A 27,995-nucleotide genomic window follows, 5' to 3' on the forward strand; every position below is an offset into this window, starting at 1 on the left:
CGCATGCAGCTTTGCAAACTTTGCTCACATTTCATCTTTCTAAAAGCCTGCTGCGTGTCAGAGAGGGATTCTTCATGGGTGAAACAATTGATTTGATGGCTGTTCGTCTCCTGGCGGGCGTGATGGACACCGTTGCCCTCCGCGCCGGGAATGCGGGGCATGTTTCACACATGGGTTTTGGCATTCCTTCTATGGGCCGATGCAGAGCAGGTGAGAAGCCCCCCCCCCACCCCCATCAGCTGACCGCTGAGGCCATGAAGTCAACAGCCTACATTTAACCAGTGACGTTATTCTCAGTCCTCCTCTTTTGGCCCTCCCCGCGCACGCACACGCCGTATGTCTTACGCCTAAAGCCCCAGCTCAAAATAGTAAGACGGCAAAATATTATCGGGACCGAAGACGGAGGAAAAGACCCCGGACTTACAGCATGTCAGGGCAGTTGTCGGGTTTGTCCAGGAGTCCTCCTTCCATGACAAAGCGCAGCACTTGTTCATTGGACATTCCCTGGTAGGGCTGCTCCGACAGCGTAGCGATCTCCCACAACACCACGCCAAATGACCTGCAACACAACATGAGCAAACAGAAGTCTTTTTTTTAATCTAATGCTCTTCCAAAAAGTTTCCTTTACTGTCAAGCTACAGTAAAGTTGCTAAAAACATTGTTACACAACAGTTTTATGCCTGTGAACAATAAAGTTGTGGATGCAAATAAAACGGAAAATTTAACTTAAAGAGCCACTCCATTAGAAATTGTAATTTTGGAGATTTCCACATATTCTTGTGGCATTTTTCTCATGGTGAAGGAAAGATATTAAGAAAATTCAGCTTAAAATGAGCATTTCTGAGTATTTCTTTTATTCAAATTGGGAATTAGGAGCAGACCAAAAAAAGGCGTTTGAGAAAAAGAAGAATGTGGGGCGTAGAAAGTACGCTGAGTGGGTCACAGGCTCCCTGCTCTGCTCCATTCTGATCCATCCACTTATAGACGTCATGCTTATAGAGGCTGAAAATAAATTAAAAGAGGGTCTTTTAAGGCACCCATGAGGTACGTTTAGAGTACAAGAAGTATAGATGAGAGCCTGCTTCACATTTGTCAACATCTGGACCAGTTTGAACCCACCTTTAGGGACAAACACACGAGACACTGAGTTTAAACAGGAAAGAGGTGTTTAAAACAATGTGTTCCAGCCAATAATACAGTTCTACCAGGCAAACAAAAGAAGCAAACATATATTTTGGAAGACAATTTGGTAAAATGTATGGTTTCTATAGCGATGGGATATCAGTGGCCGCCTGGTGAAGCCTGTCGGGTCAAAACCGACTTGAACGCTGTTCTGCTTAAAGGTCTGTTGGTAATTGTTGCACTTCTTAACATCTGCTGTGATGGGTATCCATGACAACAGGCACGTCTTTACATGCTTGCCAGACCCGAGTAATGCCCAGGGAAAGAGCGAAATTGAGAACAAGGAGGAAGAGCTTTAAACAATTTCCTGGGCCCATCATCTTTAGGAAATATGAGAGCATTGGTAAATAGAATTGATGAGCTCCCAGTGCAGATGAGGACACAGCAGGCGGAATAATGAAAGCAGCTTAATGCAATTTCCTGAGACATGCCTGTAGGTTGCAGACGGAGCAGCAGGGAAATGGTGGGGCGTGTTTGTATAAGACGCGTTTCTACACATCATATACATTTATGTCTGAGGCTTTTATCATTAGTTCACTTCAAGAACAGCCACAAAAAAAAACACAATTATCAACTTTTTGTTTGCTTAAGTTCTTCACAATCCCACACGTTTTAGCTCAAAAAATGATGTTCTGTCCACCTAGAAAACCACAAATGTTTCTGATTTGTTTGGAAAAGTCGGTCGCCATGGCAGTAAATTCAAGTTCCAAAAACCTGTGACCGCACGACTGTTCTCTCACACAAACAGCCCCTAAATAGGCAGGCTGCACAAACTCCCTGGACTCAGGCAGGTTCAGCACGCCACAAGAGTAATGCGTACACATACCAGACGTCAGACATCGTTGTGAACACGCCATCTTTTAGTGACTCTGGAGACATCCAGCGAACAGGAAGCAGGCCTTTCCCCCCTTTTCGATAATAATCTGTCTCATAAATATCTCTCGTCATGCCGAAATCTGCAGGAGGAGAAAAAAAACACAAGTGAAGTTAGGAAAGCTGCTAAATATGTGCTGATCTATTCCACCCACCTACTAAGTCTCCGTCTATATTAAGAATCTACTATTCCAAACCCAGATTGAAACTCGCACAGTGGCTTCAACTCTGGAGAACCTGAAGGCGTCTCCTACCTCCAATCTTCACTGTGAAATCCTCTGTAACCATGCAGTTCCTGGCAGCCAGGTCCCTGTGGACAAACTTATTGGCATTCAGGTAGGCCATGCCGTCTGCAATTTCTCCGGCCATCTGGATCATCTTTTTAAGCGGTGGCAGGACCTGGCTGTTGGAGTTCTGTGGCACAGCAAAGAGAAGGGAAATGACAAAGTGCTTTAACGATGCCAGACTTCATATCAAATCATGTAACAAAGCTTTAAGTGAAACAATCGATTTAAAATATTCCAGTCGTGATAACGGTTGCATTTGGAAGGTGCGTGTGTGTTTTGAGGCAAAAGCGGCTTACTTCGTTGCGTAGGGAGCGCAGGTGGCTCTTGAGGTCTCCCCGGGTCATCAACTCCATGATCACCAAGGTTGGTTGTCCCTGGGAGACTACACCAAGCAGGCGCACCTATATTAATCCAAGCAAAGCAACAGTTCATGTAGGATCCATTAAAATGGAATCCAGATTTTCCCTTAACACATAACTAAAAAAAAATCGGACGCTGGATAAATACAAAAAAGAAAAGAAAAAAAAAGGGTCAATAAAACTGGTATTTTATAGATATATTGATATGAATCCACCATTTGAACAACTTTATTAGCAGCACTCTTGTAACAGTAGACAGGTGGTGGCTTAATACTACACATTATTATTATTATTATTATTATGGTGTTTGAGTTTTGAGACAACCATTGCAATAAATCCAGATATTTGGTGCAAAGACTCCTGGTTTTTGTCTGTTAAATGCAGCTTTCTTTTTTCTTTGAAGTCAAAACTTCTTTTGTTTTCTCCCTGGCTCTTTTCTGTAAAAAAGAAACTTTCCAAATATGTTTTTTTTGGTTAATTTTCTGAGCTTTGAGGGTTTCAATTTAGCGGTCAGTGCAGTCGCTGTAACCCTTGTGCTATCCTAGGCATTTTACCATTGGGAGTTGGGTCATCTAGACCCATTCCAAAATAAAACGTCCTTTAAAATCTGATTATGAACAAAAGACAAAAAGGTAGGTTGTGTTTTTTCCTCTGCATCCCAGTACAAGCAGTCCAGGGGTTGGAGACCACTACTATAGAACTTAGCTAAACCTGTTCTTGATTTCCATTATATATTTGGGAAGCAGCTTTTTCATCTATCTGCAAGTGATTTAAACTAAATATTGTGGTTGAGCATTTCCCGTTTCGTCAACCAGAACTACTTCCTAAGAGAAAATCTTAAGGATGCCCACATAAAATAGTTATCCAGCCTTTTCAGATCTTTCCATAAATGCTATTTAAACAAAATGGCAAATTCTAGTACTGCTTTGCTTTTCAATTTCTTAGAAAATAGTCTCTTTTGGGTTTTGCCGCCTTACCACATGGTGACAGTTGAACTCCTTCATGACTGACGCCTCGTTCAAAAACTCGATCCGCTCCCTCATGCTGGCCGATTCATTGACCGTCTTGATGGCCACCCGTGTCTCAGGTTCATCCTTGACGACGCCCTTTGCGAGGCCCTCGTACACCATGCCAAAAGAGCCCTGACCCAGCTCCTTGTGCATGGTGATCTTCTCTCGAGCCACCTCCCATTCGTCTGGAGTGTACACTGTAGCAGAAAGATCCTGCAGGTCACTATCACACTGATATGAGAACAGAACTGTGGGAAATGGAGGAAATAACGTGACATCCTTACTCTCAGCTGCACTTATGTACTCTGGGTTGACGGATGCATACAGGACTCCATTGCCCAGTCTGTTGCTGTTCCTGCAAACACAAACCCAGCCCAATGAGCCGACGGGCTATTTCTGTGATAACACTAGACATGAGGTTTACTCTTTCTCATAGGGGAATGCTAATGAAAAGGCTCATTAAGTCTAATTAACGTTCCGCTGATCGTTAAGCTTCTACTCAAGAAGCAGGAGGCCGGGTTGGCGGAAACACTTGCCTCTTTTTGTTGATGAAGAACAAAATGGTGATGAGGCTGGCGATGAAGAGCGTCACTATAATGGGAATTATAATGGACAAGTAGAACGTAACGTCATCATCTCCTGTTGGGATGAGAAACAAAAACCAGACATTAATAGTAAATTGTGCTGTTTTTAATCTAGTTTCAAAGCATCAAAAGAAGCAAAGGTTACGTTTAGGGGGAGGCACGTAAAAGTAGATGCTCTCTGTCCAGGATCCGTTTCCGGCCAGAGAGATGGCCCGCACACGAGCTGAATAATTCCCGGGGCTCAGGTGGGTCAGACGAGCTCCTCTGTTTTGCCGGTATTGCCGTCGTGACACACATCCGTGTTTCTCAGGCTGAGAAAGAGAAATGCAGGTGAAGGTGGACGTGACATCTCTGTGAAGACTCTCATTCATCCTGGATGGCTCCATAGTTCAGTTTTTAAGTTGAAGTGGATTCAAAGAGGTTTTCTTCAGCCATATTGAGAAAATATACACATATATGCACAAATATACACATTCTAAAAATAACGAACGATATGTACAATCCGCGAAGAAAATCGATTTATTTATAACTAGTGTAGAAGGCTGTAAAACTCTTCACTACACACCTTATATATTTTTCTCCAACAGACAAACATTTTCACACTTTTCTGTCTTGTTTAAACACTCAAAGTTCAAACTTTGGTGGAAAAATAAGTCCAGTATTATAGAATGAAAATAAAAGATTTGATCGCGATCAAAGATTTATGTAAGTTTGCAAAGCTTTATAGATTTGTGCCATGGGGGAGATTGATTGACAATGGTCTACAGCCAATTAAGCTGCAGAATCCACAGTTAAAAATAAAAAAAAATGCAAAAGTGACTGCAAAAAGTGAATATATGTGACCTGAAAGAAATGTGAGTGATTTACCTCAGTCCCCAGACGGTACTTGACCTCATACATCAGTACGAGTCCATTGGGGACAACGGGTTCTGGCCAGTGCAGCACCATACAGCCCTCAACCTTGTCACTCCTTTCAGGGACGACCTTTCCAGGGATGTCATCTGCTTCAGCTGAGGAACAAATGTGAAAAAACGCCTGTTATTCTGGTATCTGTGGAACCCCGTAGACTGGGTTAGTGCAATGCTTCACCCCTCTCTCAGAGACAATGTCAACTTTTTCTCACATGCGGGTTTGGTCCTGGCGAAGACGAACGCTCCGGCACCGCAGAGGCCCACCTCCTCGTTGCAGGCATGGATGTCGATACGGTAGACGGTGAAAGGTTGCAGGCTGGGGATCTCCAGGTATTCTGTGGAAACCTTCTCCTCTGAGAAGGGGTACTCTATGACGGGGGGAACTCCATCTGTGCCGTTCTCCGCTGGACTGAGCGAAGCATTTCCCTGAGCTCCATCCGGAAACAAAGTGTTGTTTGCGACTCCAACAACGTCCCTGCGTTGACGGTCTGGAGGCCTGGAAAAAGAAACATAAAAACACTGTTTAGCAGAAAAATAAAAAAAAGGCAAAGAAATTTATTTACATTTGAAAAAGTATCTGCATTGCAAGTAAATTACGTTTTTAGTTCCACAAAGAATAAATCGGGAACCCAATAGATGCTGAGTAAAAATTAAAAAAATAAAATAAAAAAGTATTCCCTTTTATAATTATTATTATATCTGAGAACCCATAGGAGGTTAACTCTAGCCACTGCTTTCTATTTATTTATTTATACTTTTTATTGTAATGTTTTTAGTTTAAATTTTTTGACGGCTGTATTTTGCTGCCATCCAAAATGAACAAAAAACAAATTAAAAATGTCAAATTAACTTTAAAAGCCTAGAAAGATCCAGGTTTTGAGTTGTCCAGGTTAAGATCTTTCAAATCTACAAACAAGGCAGCAGATTTAATATTCAGATTCCCAGCATTATTATCAAGCAGTTATAGCTAGTAAACCTGCTCAGTTGTCAACAGAGAAGTAGAGATAAAGAGAAACGTTGTAGACCTACAACTGGTGTAGTTCACAGGAATGCCTTAAAGAAACAATTCTTGTGAAATTTTAAAAACTTTGGGCTTTAGTGGTTTAGAAAAAGCAACAAAAAATTATTAATCTACTACTTGAACTGACTTTAAATACAAGAAGCGCAGAGACACACACAATGAGGAAAAGAGGAGGAAGACGCGACAGTTTGACAGCTCTGCTGTTTTAATCCAGCAGAGGAAAGCCCAGCTCATGAGTTACTCCTGACAATACACCATAAATAAAAAAGAAAAAAACAAATAGTGTGGAGTAATGAGACAGATGCACATGCCTGACTGGCACTGATTAGTAGCCTGTCAGAGCATCGCTGGGATGAAGAAAAATTGGAAAGTTTTTGCATGAATGAAAACAATAAGGAGGACGGTCCTAACCCAGAAAAAACTGAGCAGCTGACAGAAGCAGCGAGCAATTACAGACATCATTCTTCATGACTTCAAAGAGTCGAATAAGAATCTATGTCTTCATGGCCTTCATCAGAATATTGAGGTGTTCATCACAGCAGCAGGTTCTGAAAATGCTTTCCACTTTCTGCACTTCACGTTCATCTTCAAACACATGGGGCTCTTTCCTCATTCATTTATTTTCCAGATGGATATACTGTACATTTCCTGGCAGCTGTCTCACTTAAGAAAAGAAAAAAACAAAAGCGCACAAACCCCATCATACAAAGAGAGTGTGTGCAAGAGTTAGAGCCGAGGAGACAGAATGGAAAAACTATTTCTCCTCCGTTTCTTCTTTGTTTAATGCCCTCTCCTTGGCCTCACTCTAGGTCCAATCTCCAAACTTTTCTTAAAAATTACATTGTCACAGTTTTCAGGGCCTTATCTGCTCTGGAATAATTCCTGCTGTGTCACGGTGCAGCCTGCGCACACATCAGCTGAGCCTCTTACGCAGGCCGGGGACCTGCAAGTTTCCTCGAAAGCTATACGATAACAAGTAAATACAACCAGAGAGGGGAGGAGGACAGATACAAATTCGTTTATGACAGAGGACTTTAATACTTTATTTTATTTATTTTTTTTGCAGCACAGAGTCAACGCTGTATGGAAAAGCCAGTCACAGTTACTCAGCTTAAATAAACGGTCTCTGGATTTTACATTATTAAAGGAAATGGATTTTTTAAAAGTCTCGCAAGGTGCTGCTTTAAGACTCCCACAGCACACATCATTCGCAAGCATGTGAAAACATCAGAGCTGGAGACAGTGCAACGTGCACAGACTTACACCACAGGCAAGTGAAAATGATAACACAACACAGATGTCAGGCCTTGTTGTGGGGAACAGAAATTTAGCAACGAATGTGCAGCTAGACCAGACGCTTCAGACTTCTTAATCACATCTCTCTCCTGGGTTTGTTTGTGTTGACCAAATTGCAGCTCGTCCTGACATTCCCTCTGCCATTGTTGCCACAGCAACAGAAAGCCACGAGAGAGCCAAGACAGATTTGGATCCTGCTTGGCGCGTCTCTTCATCGGCTTCTTTCTGCCTGTTAACTGCGCAGAAACACCCAGACTGTCGTACAAGGCTCAACTTTGATCTAATAAAGGCAAACAAAGTTCATCTTTCGATGTCCAATCTTTGTAGGAAACCGGATGCAAAATATGCTGGCTGTGGAATCAGAAAGGCTTGCATTGGAGTTTAACCATACCTTGCATAAAAGACGATATTGTGGAGGTAGTTCTCAAACATTTTGATAAAGACTCGGTCGTCCTTCTCACGGTCCTTCTCTTCAGCTGTCTTCTGGCAAGTGCAGCAAGGACCCTTCTTGGCACCTGAAAGGTCGGATTTGGTGGGTTTTGCGCCGTCTTCCACGTCTGAGAATCCTCCAGCTGACACCCGAATGGGGATCTTCAGGTCTGAGTCATAAAAGAGAATACAATTTTTAGAAAAACACAGTATTCTGACCCCAAAAGATTTGTATGTACCCCAAGTAACATTCAGGAATCCCTTTGGGAGGAGGTTGTTATCCATAAATAGAACCTTTTAATCTGGAGATAGACGCTCAATTTGGAGCAAAAGACAGAAAACAATTCTATTGGTATCAGACAGAATTGATATCCTAATATCTGTTCCTACCAATCACAAATTAGTGATTGGTGGAATCACTAAACACGAATCACTGAAAGTGGAAACACAAAGGGGGAATCACAAATTTTTTTATTCTGAAATATGTAACCTTTGGAACAGTAGTTATGCTGGTAGAGCTCCCTGTCTTCAGGCTGCTGCTGCCAGCGCACCAGGTAGTACGTCAGATTGCCATTGGGAAAAACCGGACGCGACCACTTTACCAGCAGCTTAGTGGAGGAGTTTGCATAGGCGTGGGCATCTTTGGGCACAGATGGCGCTGCAACAGAGACAAAGTCATGACTTGTTGCTGCTGTTAGGACTAAACGACTGATTTGTGGTCAGCTCCGGCACAGTTACAGACTCACATGATGGACGTGTGCGGATGTAAATGATGTCACTCTTTGCCCCGGTGATGTGTTTGTCCTCCACCTGCAGGGTGATTGCTCGTACAAAAATAGCGTACTGGGTCCAGGGATTGAGGTGCTGGAGGGTAACCTTTGGGTCAAGTTTTTCATCCTGAGAAAGGTCAACATCCACCATGTGCCAGCTGTTGGAGCCACAGCCATCCTGGCCATCAAACTCTGTGATGTTTTGGAAAGGTCTGAAGACAAAAAGGGGTCCTTGTAATCCGCTAATCTTAGTTATACGACGGCGCTGAAAACTCTGTTATTGGATACTCACGACTCTTTGTAGAAAACGATGAAGTTGATCAGGCCTCCATATTCTGGAACCTGATAGCGCTCCCATGTCAGCTTGATTGTATAACTTGATGTGACGTTAGATTTGATCTTCAGAATGTGACTTTCACCTGCAATGACATTGTATGCTTACGTTTTGACATATTCTATGTGAAAATAGAACATTTTTATTGGCTGATAAGAAAAAAAATTTGTATTTTCTTAATACCAAATATGCAATTGAAAAAAATCATTTTATTAAGGAAAAAAAAAGCCATTTCTGTCAAGCCATTTTGCCACTGTGATACAACCATCATTGTCAAAATAAAGCAGTCACTATATTATAGCAACTTGAAGCTTTTTTTCTACTCTTTTGTTCTTCTAACTTCACATTTTTGGTTTCCCGTTAAGTTTTACTGTTGGTTTTTCTGACAAAAGGTTCACACAACAAAAAAGTATTTATTCAGCCACCAATTGTTCAAGTTCTCCTACTTAAAAAGATGAGAGAGGCCTGTAATTTTCATCATAAGTATAGCTCAACTATGAGAGACAAAATGAGGGGGGGGGGAAATCCATAAAAATCAAATTTCCTGATCTTTAAAGAATTGATTTGAAAATTGTGGTGCAAAATCTGCATTTGGTCACCTACAAACAAGCAGGATTTCTGGCTCTCACAGACCTGTAACGTCTTCTGTAAGAGGATCCTCTGTCTTCAACTGGTTACTTGCATTAATTGCACCTGTTTGAACTTGTTATTTATATATATATATATATATATATATATATATATATATATATATATATATATATATATATATAAATATATATATATATATATATATTTATATATATATATATATATATATATATATATATATATATATATATATATATATATATATATATATATATATATATATATATATATATATATATATATATATATATATATATATATATATATATAAGACACCTGTCCACACTCCAATACTTTTTACAGATAATTTACAAATAAATTCTTTAAGAATCAGACAATGTGATTTTCTGGCTTTCTTTTCCTATTTTTTTCTCTCCTAGTTAAGGAATACCTATGATGAAAATTACAGGTTTCCCTTTTCTTTTTAAGTGGGAAAACTTGCAGTTAGTGGCTGACTAAATACTTTTATTTAGTCCCCAGCCTAATTAAGTCACTCAAAAAGAATATTAAAGAGTATCCTTAAAAAACAAGGAAAGTAAATGTTTCCATTTCTTACTTCAAATCAGATCTATTCTTTACGTATTTATATAAAATTATATTTAATTGTCTATTTGAAAATGCATAATGAGATAAAATCTAGCACAATCTTTAAAAGTACATTAGTAATGCTTTTATGTTTGGAAAATTCAATGTATTTCATCAACCCAAGAAGTGATAAAAAAAAAAGGTAATTTTTAAAAGGATTTTTTACTTTTAGAATATTTTGCACAAATGAAACCTTTTTTTTAAATCCCACATTCCACTTTTTTAAAGATTTACATTTTGTACACGCTGTCTGACAAACATCCACAGCAAAAATGAGTGGTAATATTAAAAAATGCTTCTTTTTCAAGTACACCTTTCTTTTAGACTTCAATATGATGAATTCACAGATTGGCACAGCATGGGTTCTTAGTTCAAAATGTAAACACGTGCTGGACATCTGCACTCACAGCTGGCTTTCTCTCCATTGTTACGGAAGTCTCCCCCCTCTGGTTTCACAGTGATCCCCGTCTTTTCCCACATTTTGTGGATCTCGGACATGCAGAGCTTGGGGTTCTGGCGGAAGAAGAGACGTCCAGCTCGGATTGTCAAGTTGTGCTGACTCCAGTCCCACAAGGACTGCAGATGCTGGTTGTTGATGGCAAAGAACGAATATGTGCTGGAACAAAAAGAAAGACCAACAGAGAGTTACAAACATGTCACAAACTGCAGATGAACATCATATGCTTATTGGAAATGAAATTGCCTGAAGGGCCTTGGGTGCGCTCAGGTTCTTGTTTCTCTCATACAAAGAGCATTTATGCAAAGGGAGACTTGAAACAGACATAGTGTCGTGTTAACACCCCTAGCTCCAGCCCTCCGAGCAGAGCACCTCCAGAGAGACGGGAATGTCTGCCATCCTGAGCAGCATTCCGCCGAGTGAAACCCAACCCTGGGAGCGACGATAACAAGAAGGGTTTCCCATGACCCCTTTAGCCAAAAAAAGTTTCCCGCTCATATCAGTCACCTGATATAAAAGTGTAGATGCTAATGGACCCAAGATCTTCCACCCAGCTTTGCAGCCGCTGTTAAGTGTGTGTAAGCCAAAAGGTCACATTCACGTTCATCACGCTCATTAAACAAGACTTCCTTTGAGTAACCACTGCCGCATTTTGCCTTTAATTTTTTTTCTCTTGGTATAGCTTGCCAGTTTTAATTATGTTGTAGTAGGTTTAAGGGATGTCATCTGGACTTGGTTTTTAAAAACCAAGTCCAGATGACATCCCCTAAACCTACTACAATGGAACCAACCTGGATGAATGAGAGTCTTCATAGACAGTTTTAATTATGATTACTTCAATCAACGGATAGGGAAATTTGACAACACAGTCATCTGTTTCACTAGCCCAGTGCTTCTATAGTGGGGCGCGCCACCAGTTTGTAGACTGTCCAACTCATCCAAAAAGACTTACATTGGGTTTAATTTGCTGTGCAGTTAGATATGGCGATACCAGAACATCTCACCAACTGATGATCCTTTCAGCAATGACAATTTCCTTCTTTCATTCACTGCTGTACTTCTACTCTCAGTAAACAAACTGTCTAATCTTATCTCATTCCAGAATACTAAGAATATCAACTTGGACGTCCTCTCCTCCTTCATCAACAGTCTCCTGGCTCTGGATTTCTCATCTTGAACTGCAACTGATCACAGTCTATAGAACAGTCTGACTGACATCATAAACTCTGTGGCTCTTGTGAAATTAGGTCTGTTTCCTTCATTCACTCTTCCCCTTGATTTAATCACAAACTCCAGCTCAAGGTCATCAACTTGAGCGACTCTTGCTTATGTCATGTCCTTTACTTTAGTCCTTCAAATAAAGTTAACACCAATGATTTAATTTTACTTTTTAACAAGTGGTTTTAATCCCCTGACTGTCTTTATTCTCACCTGTACTCTCCTGACACCTGCTACTCCCTGTTGTAGTTTATTCAATGCAAGTATTCAAGACATTCACAAGAACTTCAGTTCCTCTTCGTATTCCTGGTCAATATTACCAAGTTACATAAGTTACAAATTACATAACTTCGTTCACACAGCAAAAAATATAGTCTGCACACAACTATTTAAAAGGTTAGAAGTATAATCATACATTAATGATTAAAGATTTATCTCCCAAGATTACTGCACATAGACAGGTACACACAATATTCGTATTACCGATATTCATGAAGAGGGGTGTAGAAAAAGAGAAAAAACAATACCCATGGCATGCCCATTTTTGTGCAAAGGTGAATAAGCAGGTGGGTTGAATGAATGTGCGCCTCTTAGAGTTTACCTTGATCACACTGAATGCTCCAGCAGAGGCAGGAGGCCCGGCACCCCAGAGCTGGGGGCAGACAGCGCAGCAACCTGGCCAATACAAGCATTCAAGAGCCTCACCGTCAGACAAAGATCCAGGAGCAACCACCCTCCCGTGCACCTGACCCCCACCACAGAAACGGAGACGAAGGACAGGACCCAGCAGCCCGCCGGCCGAGGAATAGGAGGAACAGAGAACGCGCAAAGCCTGAGCCCGGCCTCAGCAGGGACCTGACCCACCCCAGGGCGCACTGGGCTTATACCCAATGCCCCGACTGCTCGAGACCTACGCCGGCGCCCAGACGAGAGGCACGCCACCGTCCGGGAGTCCTGAGCCCCCACTCGCCCCATTTAGACACTCCTCTGACATCTTTGGTTAAATACTGATTTCCTTTCCTGCTCCCTTCATTCATACAGCTATTGTTCATTCCTCACTTACTGCTGGAATTCTTCCCATGCTCCTAAAACTGCAGCTGTCAACCCAATTTAGAAAAGAACTGGCCTAAATCAAAATAATTTTATAACCTTTTCCCCATCACTACTCTCCCTTTCATTTCCAAAATCCTTAAAGTTCCTCCTCAACCTCATTCTCATCCAACAAGTAATTGCTTCTACAAACAGTTTGGTTTTGGTCACCGTCGTGGTATTGAAGCTTCTCTTTTAAAAATAACGAACGACCTTCTGGTGTCAGCTGACTGGTTCATTCACCATCCTCACCCTCCTCAATCCAAGAGCTGCTTTTGACACAACCTCCCATGCTATCCTGATCTGTTAAGTCTCTTCCTTTGGCATCTCTAGTGCCCCCCTAATTTGGATTAATTTATACATTTCAGGTTGCACTCAGTTCAGCTGCATTCTGCCTTGATGCATTTGGTATGCCTCAGGGCTCTGTCCTAGGACTTTTACTCTTCATTACCCAACTTTCCACCTTGACAATATTTACCAAAAATAAAATATATACTTTCATTGTTATGCTGATGACACCCAGGTTTATTTATCTATCAAACTTTATTTCACAACCCCTTCCACTTTTCTTTTTAGTTGTCTTTCTGAATTTAATTCCTGGTTGATTTCTAATCTCCTTAAGATAAACAGTAATAAAACAGAAATTTCCATACTCCGTATTATTTCCCTACCCCGGACAGCACTCTATCATTCCATTCTCCAACCAATAACCTCACCTGGTATGGATATTTCCATTTTCGTAACGACTATCGTCTCTGTCCCTCCCTTAACCCAAATACTTCCTCTACTCTGATCGTCACTTCCCGCAAAAACCCTTCTACCAAAACCCCTTCTACCTACCTTAACCCCTATCCTTCAGGAACTCTGCAGGCTCCTAGTTAATTAGAGGATCAACTTTAAGATCCTCTTATATTTTTTTATAAAATCATATGCAACCTCACCACCCTTATATCTCTTTGCTCTCCTTCACATCTCCATTCCTTCTCACTGCTTTAAATCTTTACTTCCACCCATCTTACAGTTTCCTTACCACCATGGGAGGCAGAGTATTCGGTTTCCCCCCAGACTTCACATCACATTTCTGAAATCAGCCTAAAATTCTTGTTTTAATTCAATAATTTTTTGTAAAGTGTTCTTGGGTTTCTTGAAAGATGTTCCAGACCTAATTCAAATATTTTAAGTATCTTAACATTAAACAATCCCTTACCATCACTCTCTAGCCATTGCATGTACACATATTTACAGATAAAACATATGAGACATACTTCTCAATAAGTTCCTCCCCGTTGATATATCGGAGACTCCTGAGGAAGGACAGGGAGCCGAGCGCATGGGAGTGTCGTATCTTTACATATCCCTTTACTGTCCGGATCAGGCCCATGAAGTTCTCTAGCTCAGAGGCTATGTTATCTGGAAAGGAGACAAAATCAAGGCGAAAATAAAAAAAAAAAAAAAAAAAAATCAACAAATAGCTTAAAAGTTGGTGCAACGATAAATATATTTTCATATTTTGATTTTTTTGTTATTCCTGATATTAGAAAATACTAGGGCTAGATTTTGAAAAATAGTAATGTATCATACAAAAACATGATGTTCGATTCTTGGTAAATGGAATAAACTTATATAGCGCTTTTCTAACTTCATCAAGCGATTCATCAAATGAGATGTTCCAGTCAGTGCAACAATTTAAGAAACTGATGGGGAACAAGCACTAGCATTTTTCTTTAGTTGGAAACTGTAAATTTGGAAAAGCTCCCATGCATGGGATTTGAAATGGAACAAATCAATATTAAATTGAATTATGACCTTGTGAATCTGGATTCAGCAAAAAAAAAAAAGAAAAGCCTTGACTGACAGACACGATGAGTTGATTTGACATCCCTTTTTTCTGTCCCTGACCTTTTTCATCTTTGAACTCAATTTATGCAATGTATGCTTTTCTACACACAGCCTGTTTTTGCTCTTGGAGTTGCTTACAGCTGTATATTTACATTTTTTAACCCCTTGCATTTTTTTAAAAGTTTTTACTTACCATAATCTTGTCTACTTAAAAAAAAAAAATCGTAGTGAAACAGGTTCATTAGTTGTAGCTCCCTTCAGTTCTGTTTTTTTTTCGATCAAATAACTGTAACCTCCCGAAACAGCGGCAGGAAGTGTCCACCCCTTTCATGATTCTGGGTATAAGAATGGTGCTCGCTGCAACAGTCCCATGGTTAAATACCATTTATTTTTTCATAAGCCAGGAATTCTTACCAGCATTATAATATAATTTCATAATTATAAGTACAGAAAGCGGCTTTATTGCAGAATTTGTGACCTTTGCTGTGCATCCTGGGAGCTTAGTCAACGATGCTCCTCTGCTTTTGACTATCTCTCTAATCATAGTAATTGACTGTCAAGTGAAACATTCAGTGGTTAAAGGATTACTCTGGAGTATTATGGAGTACAGCAGGTTCCAGCCAAGGTAAATCATCGGTAGGCTTATGCTCACCAGTTTTAGAGCAGAAAAACACTAAAATTCCAAATCTGGCTGCAGCTACGATTGTTTTAGCTAATTAAAAGGACAGAAAACATCAGACTAAACCAAAAGATGATATGGTATTTGATGAAACTGTGTTTTAGGTGAATGCACTCACCTCCACGGCGGATGTTGATGTCCAAATGGCCATTGATGACGGTGCACCCCTTTAAGGTTTGAGCAGCATCCACAGAGTCGATGACAGGGGAAGTGCAGAACTTGTCACACGGGCCGTTGCAAGCAGTACAAAGCATGCTGTCCATGACAGAAGCAGATGGAAAGTTCAGTGAAATTTTTTATCTTGCTTCCGAGCATTTTAACGGATTCATGCTCATTTGAGTCCCTTCGCACACTTTACCCTTTTCTGAGGCCTTGACTGAACTTTGTCCTAAAGCTACATTCACATCGGGCTCGGAAACGCATGTTCAAGGGACCTCTTCCGATGAAAAATCTGGGTAAACGTGCGTGAATGTGATTTTCAGGCTTCTGCGTTCAAAACTTTTACATTCAGGTATAACTACGCGTGTTTTCAAGTCCGTTTTCGGGCTCTACGTGCAAAACGTGTGGCTATTGGTGAACTCTGACTCTAGTAGTGATGTATTTAAAAACATGGAAATGCCAACCGTTTGAAAATCATGAAGGAGAAATGAATTATTGCGGTTTGCATCACTTGGACATTGAGTGCATACGCTAGCGTCAGGTATCGAGAGTCCAGTATCAACACAGGTTGCTTAAACCACGTTGAAGAATCTGCGTTCAGCGCGTTCTTGAACGTGCATCAGGTGTGTACGTGGCATGAGTGTATCCACAGAGCACTTTAAAACTAAGCATGTTTCACTAAACAGAATTGTTAAGTCTGTTTTTTTTTTAACTTTCACACTTCAGAGTTTGAGATGAAAAGGAAACTTGACACTTTTCTATTACATAAATCATTTGTCTAAATAAACACTGAATACTGTTGGACATGTATTGATTCATATACACAAATATAGCTAAGAAATATTAAAACATCTACAGTTCTGTGTAAAACATCAGATAATGATCCACCCAAACTTCAACACAGAGAAACGCTGTTAAAACTCGAGTGAAAAGGCACATGCTTACGGATTAGTCTTGTTGCGGGTGAAATCAGAAGGGCAGTCTGGCATACATTCTCCCCCATGAATGACAAAGTGAGTATCACTTGGCAGGTGCGCCTGGGAGCACATCTCAAATGTGATGCAGCGCCAGCCCTCAAACTTGTACGTGCCTGGTGGGCAGTCTGGCACGCAGCGCTCATTGTGGAAATAGTGGAGGCAGACGGAGCAGGCCCGGTCGCTGTTGGGCTCGCTGCAGCCACCCAAACACTGGCTGTGGCAGCACTGCCCGTCGTCTGTACAGGCCAGCTTGCACTGATCTGGGCACACTGAGGAAGGCAGAAAAAACAAGGGGAGAGATGAGTTTCAGGTGCATGTGAATAGCTGGGTGCATATCCTGAAATGCAGAGGATAAAAAGACACAAAGTCGCTAATTAAGACGAGTAAATCCCATTTAGCCGTGGCCTCATATTTATATATATATATATAAAAATCTTTGTTTCTTGGTTTTTAAGATCACACTTTTTTTCCCCAAATATCCAGAAACCAGGTAAACTTGTCACAACTATTTTTCAAGCACAAATTTTAGGCATCCTTAAAAAAACTTAATGCACTGCAATGTTTTTGACACAAAGGAAAAGAAAAAATGTCAGAAAAAATCTGAAATCCCTTCAAGAGTGAACTATGATGAATTAATATCTTTAAAATATTCATATTTGAAGGTTAAACACATTTTTTCAGAACTAAACAAAAAAGCTTTTAAATTTCAAACAAAACATTGAAATCCATTTTAAAAAAAGAAAAGAAAGAAAGTTTTTTTTTTTTTTAAACAATTATTTTATTCTGCTAGAATTAAAGAAATATCCTGACAGATGAGGTTTCATTCTCAGCTTAATTGTTAATTTAGCTAAATTTATAGGAAATAAAAAGATTTACAAATTCCAATGCGACTAAGTCTCTTCGTCTTTACATAATATTCCAAAAACGGATAAAAACATCTCGTTGAAAACCATTCAATTTTTCAAGTAAACCCCAAAGTTAGCTGATCTGCACAAAATAGAAGTTGCTTGCGGGCTCAAGTGTTTACTTTTAATGAAGCTTGTTTGTTGTTGCTTCACGTGACTGAACAGAGCCCAAGGAAGAGGCACTGCAGTCCTGGTTCCTTAGCAACTGCCTCCTTGAGCGAGCCTCAGCTAAAAGCACTTTTGTTTTTTCAACTTATTTTGTGCACGTTCTGAAAATGTGGAAGTGAGTAACTACAGGTTTTTCTGTTTTGTTTTTTCACACAGCAAGTTAACATTGGAGTGGACGGTGTGCGTTAAGTGCACATGCCTTTGCCGACCTGGAGAAAGATGCAAAAAAAGAAAAGTGAAGGATTTTGAATTTTGTAGCGTTTTGTGTCAGAAAATAACAGGTTGATCTGGTTTTACACATCTGCTATCAGCAGACAGTAAGTAAGTAAGCAGACAGTAAGACGCTTCTCCAGTGCAACACTAGAGAAGATTACTTATCACTCCTTGTGCTGAAGTTATTTTTTAAGAATAGAAATCTGCTTTCTGCAAAGAACAGCTTTACAAAATGTGCATCAGATGGACCCTAAAGCCATTTAGTTCACGCTTGCAGCTGCATTCATGACAGAAATCTGCTGTTTACCTACTGTATCATTTTACACTACAAACTTGCACTGTGGCAATTCACAAATAGTGTTATATAACTACTCTGGATAGGCTCCAAAGCAAATGGTAAAGACCTTTTTTTAAAACTACCCCAACAAATGCCAACACACACAAGTTCTCACATGACAGCTGCCATTTGATTGGGAATGCAACGCTGACGTTAGAGTGGACGGAGCCACCAGAAAGGTACTGAGCATTTGTGGAGTGGAGGGAAGAAAAGAAAAGAAGAAGAAGAAAAAATAACCTTGGAAATCTACCAAAAGGGGGCAGCCAAGCCAAACTCTAATTGAGCTTCCTCTGACTTTCTGCATCATTTTAGCAGAATCCCCAATGTAGAAAAATGCCAAACACGCATACCTTCCACCAGAGGAGAGGCGAGGGAGGGGAAGTCACTGTCTTGAAGCCATATAAGTCAAGCGGGTTTCACTGAGTGACCAAACAACCCGTGGTATCAGGGATCCAATCTCCTATTTATAGATGCCCCAAATGCAGGCCTATTTGCACGCCGCTGCTCCTAACTACTCAAAGCTATGCACAGCATTGAGGGACTTCAAAGGACTATCTAACAAGGGACTGCTGTTTAAATAAACTGAAATATTTGACAGGGATTGGGGAGAAAAAAAAGAAGAAGAAGAGGCAGAAGAGCTGGGGTTTTGCCTTTCGTGAAGACCTTTCCGTGTTGCATTCAGGGGCATGGCCAAACCAAGCTTTGACAATAATCTGAGTCAAATAACTTCTGAGTATGGGGGGTAGGGAGCTTTATGCGTTCTCCTCATACAGTAGTCACACAAGCCTCCTCCCTCTCGCTCTTTCCCTAAGCAAACACTGCCAGGTCAGACTCCAGCGCCTGAGCATCAGCCGCTGCTCACCACAGATGGCACCCGCGACACCCAGGAGCGCCCGAGTCCCCGTAAACATTACGCGTCTCAGCCACACAGAATGGCGTGCACGGGTCGCCAGCGAGATCTTTTGTGTTGAATTGGTCCGCCGCTTGCCGGACTATGCGAGGAATCTGCAGAATGTTCCTGGCCACAGAGGATTTGACAGAGAGAATGTTAATCCTTCAGAACAACTTCAGGAAGTGCTGCAGAAACCTGAGAAGGCATATTCTAGCTGCAAACATGATATTTTTTTTAAAAAGTGAAGGGAGATGAGAAAAGAGGAGAAGAAAAGACGGATGGACCAAGATTTCTTTTAGTAGAGAGAAGAACAAAAGACAGTTTTGGAAAAAATAAACTTGATAAGAGGGTTGAAACATTTCAACATTGTCTTCTTTCATCTGATCAGGGGTCTTAACTAGAGTTTGGTACAGATTTACCAAGTCTTGTTTGCTCAAGAGCACGTTGTGTTAAGTGGGACTACTACAGTGTTTGCATTGGCAGGCTGCTGACACGTTTACAGCCAACGAGCCACTGCTCCCATAAAAACACAGCCGGATGTGTCAAAATATGAAAAAAATCTACTACATTTGTGTTGTTTTTAGTAAAGGCTTCAATAGGGGATAAAGAAAAACTATCTTTTTTTTCCCCCTTCTATCGTAGCAAAGTGTGATTTCCCAGAATCAGTGGGGATAAGTAGGAGGCATGACAGACATTTGGGAAGTCATTCATTATTCACACAGGGGGGGCTTGGGGGAGTGTGGAGGGCTTAACTGATTGCTATCTTCTAGACCAATGGCAGGCGAGCAGGGGCGGTCCTAAGGCTGATGATTGACATGTTGTTGAGTCTAGAGCAGAAATGGTAAACAAGTGCTCTCTGGAGCAGGCTTGGGAGGGAGGAGGCATCACCATAGTGATTAAGCATGACTGTTCCACAAATAAAGAAAAAAAAAACAAGGGCAGACGGTTACTGCTCGACAAACTACGCTTTGAACGGATATTCCTGCAAATATTCTGCAGAGTAAGACTCCATAAGCAGAAATGTTTTTACAACAAATGAAAGAATTGCATCACACTCAAAACAAAAAAAGATTTGACAGTTAACAATAGAGACATGTTATCGAGCCCGCATTTGATTTTAAAGTGCCACTCTGACCATCTTCTGATCTTTTGTAAAATTATCTCCAGTGGTCTTTCAATCACGGATATGCCATTTTTAGCCAAAATTTAAAACTATGTGCTTTTTTTCAAGATCATAGATCCTGCAGAGCGGAGGGGGTTCATCAGAAATTCACCTCAGAGTTGTGGGTGAGATCGTAGGTGCAGGCAGAGCAACCCCGCTCCCCCTTCCTGTCACCTATAACTGAGAGCTAGCTGTTTACATGCTGTCCCGCTAGCTTACAGCCCCCCCCCCCCAAAAAAAACCTAACATTACCAGTTCAACAAAAAAAGGCAAACAATTTTGGAGTTATTCAGCTGTACAGTTTTGAGCCAGATGCCAGCTCAGAGGAGGAAAACAAAGACTTAAATGGATCTATTTGTCTACAAGTGGATGCATCAGAATGGAGCGGAGCACAGAGCTTGTGGCCCGCCTATTGTGTTTTATATCTACGATCTTTTCCAAACTGCATTTTTTTCACAGCAGTTTGAATAAAGAAATACTCAGAAATGCAATTTTAAGACTCCTTTTTAATGTCCATTATCAGAAAAATGCCACAAAAACATGTTAAAAGCACCATATTCATTAAAGTGGGTCTTAAAATGTGTTTTTTATACTAATAGAAGTCTAGGGACAAAAATAGGTCTATTTTACAGCTTGATTCATGCCAACATAACGACACATGTCCATTAACATGTACTGTCGCTGTTATAAAAAACAGTGTCAATAATATAAAAAGCAAATTTCTCCTTCAGGACGTAATTCAATGTATTTCTTTATAATCTGCACACTGCAGCACACTCCAAAAGTCCACTGTACCGTGTGGATTCCGCCCACTCAGTCAAAGATGCTGAGCTCAGGTTACCAAATCAGAAAACAGACAGCAATGGAGCAAAGCAGAAGGTAGTAGCAGACATCAGGCTCATCACAGGCTGCTGCTGCTTCAGTCTAAATCAAAGGCTAACTCCCGGCCCCCCTGGCCAATTCGCCGAGCTCCATTAGTCCACATCCTGATCCGGCAACCCGATCTTTCCCAGAATCCCCCAGCGGATCCCTTCCCGACACTTGTTTAAACCACATCAGCCAAGGTGGCTGGAGAGAGGATGCTTCCTCCGCTCCCAGCCAAAGGCAAACCGCATCTAGATTCCACAACCGCTGTCTTCCTGCTAGAGTGACACACTTTCAAGTGCTGGGATGAAGCCATCTAATAGGAAGTGCTTTTTACTTTTTCAGGCTTCGTTTGCCTGCTCACAGGATTTTTTTTTTTTTCTTTTTAAAGAAGGGGGAAGTGTGATCTGATTTTGTCATGCAGACAGCTCAGATGAGCTCAGCAAAATCTCTCCAAGCCAGTGCATAAAGGTGCATGTGAGCCCCGGTGCATTTCTGCTGCTCTTCCACTCCTGTGCCCTATAAAGAGCAACCATGTGTTTTTCACACAGCTATGTGCTGGTCTGTTTGTTCTGGCATGCGTGGCATTTCCCCCCCACTCCTTACTTTAGTCACAACAACAACAACTACACACACACACACCTTCCACTTATGCCCTTAGGGTTTGGTATAATCTGCAGCTGTTGTTGTTTCGCTAATTATAATGACACAGGTTTCCAGCACCATTGGAATGTGCAAGAACTTTCTGCAGAAACACAAGAATATCCTGCTACTATTAATATAAGACTATAATATAAAAGTTTAGCAACTCGTATTTTCAACAGGAATCAATACACAAAATCTATAATTTTCACTTGGAGCAAAAATGATTTTCGGTTGAATTAAATCAATCAGGATTTGTTGTTTTATAAGTCTGTTCTATATATTTCTTATGGAAATCTTTTATTCTGACAGCACTCTTATGTTAGGTCACCTGACTCAGCATTATAGTTTAATGTTGCTCATCTGAAGAGTCCATCATTTTCAGGTGATGAAAAAATAACAAGCTGAAGGATCTTAAGCAAAGCCCTGTGTCCCTCGACAGGTTCAGAGGTATTTCCTTTCACTAAAATTGCCTTTTAAAAATCCCTGATTTCTTAGGTCTGTGTCATAAAGTACAGTGTGTTTCCTGGCACCGCTGTGCCGGCTGGGGAATTTTTCTAAATGGGTAACTAGTTGGGAGTGTAAGCACCGACATCTGCTCAATGTGTGAAAAAAAACAAAAACCCCAAGGCATTCACCAAACTTTAAAAGAGAAATGTGACCGTTCACATGAAATGAACTCCTTTATTTAACGCCTGCAGTCTTTCAGGCAACTTCAGAGAGTCTCCAACTGGTTTTTGAACCTGACCTCATGGCAATTTACAAATCACTCTTTTTTAGGTTCTAGTGGTATGAGGGAAATCCATGTGCACAACTTTATTAAAAATCTTTACTGTGTGCAAACGTTGGTTCCACAATTGACAGAAAATCAATAGGCCTAGTGATGCAGATGGGTGTGGACATTCTGTGGGGTCAGGGACTCTTTTGGTCTGGTTGAGATTTGAAGGGACACAATGTTATTTTTACAGATTTGACTCTAGAAAGGTTTAAATTGGGAGCTAAATTTGGCAGAAAAAAGATCAGCTTTATGGGTTTTCTTTTTTTTCTTTTTCTAAAATTGATCAAGGAGTCGAACACCCACTATTACTCTAATATTTAAATAAAAAAATGTAAAAAGCTTGATAGAAAATTCCAGCATCCCATAAGTTAAGTTGCAGCCGCTGCCCGACTGTAGTTTCATCGGTGCACACTGTTGCTCAGCCAATCTCCTCAGGGAATCTCATGCTTTCTGGCTCAAGAATAAGCATCAAAAACCATTCATCCAACGTATAGCGTGCTTTTTTTCTGTTAAATGTATTACCCCGAGAAATTGTTGACAGATTGGAACAAACAATATTTATCGCTTGACAATCTTTAGCTTCCACTTAGACCAATGTTTGCATCCGTAACACACAAATTCACATTAGTTGCGCTGCAATCAAAGTTCGTCAGGCTGTGATTTGCCCGAAAGGATCTGAAACTAATATTACAAAGCCTTAAAGGAGATCGAATATGATTAATTTTTGGCTTTATAAGACAAAATTCTAAATTGTTTTGTCAGAAAATGTATTTTTAGTTAAAAAGACAAACAAAAAAAAGTATTACAGGGATGCACACAGATGATAAAAAAAAAAGCCTTATGTAAGAAACAAATTAAGATTTAGGTGGTATTCATGTTTATTCCTAATAGAAAAATTAATAGTTTTTTTTTGTATTAGGTGCAAATTGATCTTTAATCCACTTGGCTGAGGGTAGCAATATACTGAAATGTATCCCAATAAACAAATTGCGGACAGCTCAGAATAAATCTCCACAGAGCCTGGCTATGTGAAGTGTTACAAAACTTACTGTTTAGGTGTTTACAACAACTTTGAGAAAGATTAATCACATTTTACCAGGACTCCAGTCTCCCATTCACGTCTGGCCTCAAATACAAATACTGCAGTCATGAAACAAAAGTGTGGAAATCACAGGCGTGATAAACCACAGTCCCCTATCTAATCTCTACCATATTTGGTTTGGGACTGTTGCAAATAGACAACAGTCTCAACTGCGAGCTGGGTTCAAAAGGTTCACTAGCCATAAGAAAAAGGGGGTGGGGTTTGGACAAATGTCGGAGGCAAAACAGCAGTAACCAGAGATGGAGTCCAGTATGTATAAAACAAGCTTCAATTTCACCAAGAGCGGAGGAGTTCAATTTATGTGGATTAGGCGGGCGAGCTGATGGGCCTCAAATAGTCCCCAGCCCACACTTTCTATTGGCTAAGAGTGACATCATGGTTCTAGCACCATTTTTCACCTCCTCTTTTTTAGGAGTGGGTGGAGAGTCTGGTTCCTCCACCTCCCTTCTTTCTTCAAGCTGTTCCTTTTTCTCTTATCACTCACATACACACACAAAAACCCCACTAAGCTTCATTTGCCCCTTTTAGGGACCTCACAGCTTCAGGAGGGAGGAGGAGAGGGAAGGAAGGAGCAAGAAAAACTAAAGAAGGATGAAAGGATTATTAAAGTATGTGGTATGCGGCATGCACAGGTTTAGCAAATCCTATTCATTTGTATAGGAATGTTTCTTTCATATATCGGATGTAGCGAAGCATAAGAAATATGTAACGCAGCTGTTAGGCCATAAACATCACTGCGCTACGTATGCACGCATTTAGGTTTTAAGATTTTCATACGTCTCTACGAGAACTCTCAAAATACCATACACATTTATAGCACTGGATGCTAAAACTCAAATGTCATCCACCAGATTCTGCACGGCAAAATTGTTCCTGTTCCTCATGTTCCTTCTTCGTGAGGTTTCCATCACTTGGCACTGCCACATCCACCACAACAGCTTTCCTCTGTTCTTCATCCACCATCTACAATGTCTGGTTGGTTCGCCATTATCATCCTGTCAGTCTGGATCTGGAAGTCCCACAGGATCTTTGCCCTCTCCTTCTCTACCACCTTCAGAGGCGTTTCCCATTTTGACCAGCTCATATTCTGCACACATGTTCCTGTATATTATTCCAGCCACTTGGTTGTAACGCTCCATGTATGCTTTCCCTGCCAGCTTCTTACACTGCATCAAGGATAAGTCGAATAATGCGTTTCGACATTTTATTGTTACACAAAGATAGCATATGCCACAGATAAGACATCTGATCTGCTAACGCACTTAAAACGGCATCACCCGACTGTAAAAATAGGATCTACAAGGAAAAAAAATGTGCAAGTAAAAATGTTTGTTTTAATTCGTGTTAATTATTCAAAGTTTTGGTTCCTGACAGCCAACAGTTGTATTATTTTATATAGCAGATCACCTACAAAGGTCAATTTTATTTATTGTTATATAAAACCAATAAAAGCATTTTGCAAAAAAAAATTTCTGCTTTTTTGTACCGAAGAAATACAGAGCCCTATGAAATTCTGAACCGAACCGAAATGAGATTTTAGTGATTTAGTGAGATTTTACAGTTACCCCCCCCCCCCCCCCCCCCCACTATATAAGGGACCTGAAACAGAATCACCAATGTGTGGCGTTTGCATGTTCTCCCCATGCATGCGTGGGTTTTCTCTAGGGTCTCCGGCTTCCTTCCACCATCCAAAAACATCTTTCCTAGGTTAACTGATTACTCTAAATTGTCAATCGGTGTGAATGTGAGTGCGTATGGGTGTGTGATTGTGGCCCTGTGTCAGACTGGCGACCTGTCCAGGATGTCCCCTACCCTCTACCACGAGCTAGGATAGGCTCCGGCAGCATCGTGACCCCAAAAGGGACAAAAGCGAGTTTAAAAGTTGAATGAATAAATAAATTAATGTTATAAGACGTAACTGTAAAGTGCTGCTTTATTTTTGAGGGATGAATTCTGATACTTAGTCTTCCGTCTACAGTGGCAAATAGTAGGTACACAGCATGCATGTCCAAAATCCGGCCTGTGGGCCAAATGCTTTCCGATTTCCCCTGGCCTGCAGGTTCCTGTTATAAAATCCATAATATGCCCCCCCCTTATCAGTTTAGTGTCTTCTTGATTGTGAATGGCTAAATGGCATAAGCAGTTGTAAACCTGTGGCAACAACCTGCGGCCACTTAACCTTCAGAGCCTTAAGGGCCAAACTAATTGTTGTTGAAGTAACTTGTGTAAAAGAACAATAAAAAAATTGAAAAAAACTAAAATTTATCTATTAATCTATTTTAACCCCTTTCAACCACACCGAGCAGTTACATCCAGTAAGGGCCTTTCTTCATAATTCTTTTCCAAAACCCCACTAAAAACAAAAAACCAAACATAAATCCCTTTAATCTCTCCACATAGGTGTTCCACATCCAAAGAGCTTGGAGACCAAGTATCGAGGAAAGGGGATAAAGTGTTTAAGTCTGTCAGTCAGCTGACCTTCCTCTTCTCTGCAACAATCTGATGCACTGTGCAGTCCTCGATCTTATCCTTTTGTGCAAGATTAGCTCTTAGTCGGATTAAGGAGTCAGTGCACAACGTAGAGGTAAGATGTCATCACAACATTGCGGGAGCCCACTGGGGTAAATAAGCACAGGACAGGAGGAGAGACTGGTGGATAGAAGGGGGGGGGGCTTGCTCTACATCACATGGGTTTTTAGAAAACCTTTGTGATAAACTGTAAATTCAAGTCAGGTGAAAATGAAAACCCTTAAAGGTGTGTGGATGATCGGTAATAGCGTTCAAAGCAAATGTTGGAAGGAAGGCAGTGACGTGGGGCAGCCTGCCTCCAACCACAGGAAATGCTTTAGCCCCCACTATGTCAAACATAAGGCTTCCAGAAATGAAACAAAATGCCCCTGCTTTCTCCCTCCAAAACAATGGGCTCCATTATAGAACGGCATGGCACACAAATAGTCGGGGGAGACATTAAGACAAAGTTTAAAAAACAGTGGGCTTCCCCCCCCTCCTCTTTTGCTACCCACTCAAGGCTGCAGACAACCCTCTCCTTCAACATAGCCATGGATGCAAAGCGTGCTTATAAAAGAAAAAGCTTTTATGTTTTTCTCATTCTGAGCTGCAAAAGAACCGGACCGACGCACCATTGATTCACTGCAGACTTCTTGTTTGCAAATTGCAACCACTAAAAATATAAACACAAGTCGGTAAAAATGTAAGGAAAAATTGGTGGTAGATTAGACCTGCACAATAAATTGCAAAATTTATCGTTATCGCAATTTCAGGCTGTGCAATCCGCATATCACAAAAGTCGGCAAAAATTGCGATAAGTGGTAACCTTAAATGTGCTCAAACAATCTCATGGCAGCTTGAAGTATTTAACGAATCAAATAAATGCCTCTATGCATTTGACCAAACAGATGGACTCCTTTATATCATTGATCAATCGGATTGAGCCCTTTAATGTTATATAGGATGACTCTTCTTTAAATTAAACAGTTGCAGTGAAATGGAAATTATGTATTAAGTTTTTTTGCAAGTAATATCGTCACCGCATTATTGATCACTAATTTCGCAAATCGCGAGTTTTCCTCATATTGTGGAACCTTACGGTAGATCATAATGGACTAAAATAAAAAACGAGAGCGGAGTAAAGGAAAACCCCCAACATGTCTTTGAGACATAAACATCCTTACATTGTTCAACTTTTGAGAATCATTCGTATCAGTCTCGGAAATGCGGATTCAAGCAACCATTTCCAATGAAAAGTCTAGGTAAACACGTGAATATGCGCGTTTTGGGCTTCCGCATTCCAAACTCTCACGTTCACGCATCGCTATGCAAGTTTTCAAGTCATTTTTTTGAACGCGCGTTGAAAGGTAAACCAGTTGAACTTTGACCAATCAGGGACTTTGCTTTGGCAGTGATGGATGGATAGCCTCCGGTTTAATTCACAGAAGTACCAACCATTTTAAAATTGAACATAAAGGAGGAAACTATAACTTTGGTTTGTGCCCAGGCAAAATTATATGACACCACCAAGGTGTCATATATCATAAAAGAGCTGTGAAAAAAAAAAAAAAATCTGGAGAAAGATTAGCAACATTTGCTTTGCTACGACATTTCGCACCAAACCTCTCCCAACTGGGAGTACATAAAAGATTGTGCTCAAATGAAACTATTTGGGCTTTTCCTAACTGTTTTTAAATGGATATTTTAGTTAAAC

At 40.7% G+C, this 27,995-nt stretch overlaps 1 protein-coding gene across 2 annotated transcripts in view; it reads right to left on the reverse strand.

The window, feature by feature from the left end:
• igf1ra (insulin-like growth factor 1a receptor) overlaps positions 1-27,995 on the reverse strand; it is a 78,513-nt gene that overhangs the window by 7,231 nt on the left and 43,287 nt on the right. For both annotated transcript variants that reach the window (XM_004069661.5, XM_078949354.1), the window contains exons 3-20: positions 16,679-16,979; positions 15,693-15,829; positions 14,322-14,466; positions 10,700-10,908; positions 9,015-9,141; positions 8,699-8,934; positions 8,443-8,610; positions 7,915-8,122; positions 5,419-5,702; positions 5,163-5,305; positions 4,441-4,606; positions 4,248-4,350; positions 3,996-4,066; positions 3,679-3,908; positions 2,639-2,743; positions 2,310-2,469; positions 2,009-2,138; positions 425-559 (exon numbers count right to left, since the gene is read on the reverse strand). In XM_004069661.5, the coding sequence (XP_004069709.1) occupies positions 425-559; positions 2,009-2,138; positions 2,310-2,469; positions 2,639-2,743; positions 3,679-3,908; positions 3,996-4,066; positions 4,248-4,350; positions 4,441-4,606; positions 5,163-5,305; positions 5,419-5,702; positions 7,915-8,122; positions 8,443-8,610; positions 8,699-8,934; positions 9,015-9,141; positions 10,700-10,908; positions 14,322-14,466; positions 15,693-15,829; positions 16,679-16,979 (3,058 nt within the window). The remainder of the gene's footprint in view (positions 1-424; positions 560-2,008; positions 2,139-2,309; positions 2,470-2,638; positions 2,744-3,678; positions 3,909-3,995; positions 4,067-4,247; positions 4,351-4,440; positions 4,607-5,162; positions 5,306-5,418; positions 5,703-7,914; positions 8,123-8,442; positions 8,611-8,698; positions 8,935-9,014; positions 9,142-10,699; positions 10,909-14,321; positions 14,467-15,692; positions 15,830-16,678; positions 16,980-27,995) is intronic.

Source organism: Oryzias latipes, chromosome 6 (genome assembly GCF_053564925.1).
Source record: "Oryzias latipes strain Hd-rR chromosome 6, Olatipes_Hd-rR_3.1".
NCBI lineage: Eukaryota > Metazoa > Chordata > Actinopteri > Beloniformes > Adrianichthyidae > Oryzias > Oryzias latipes.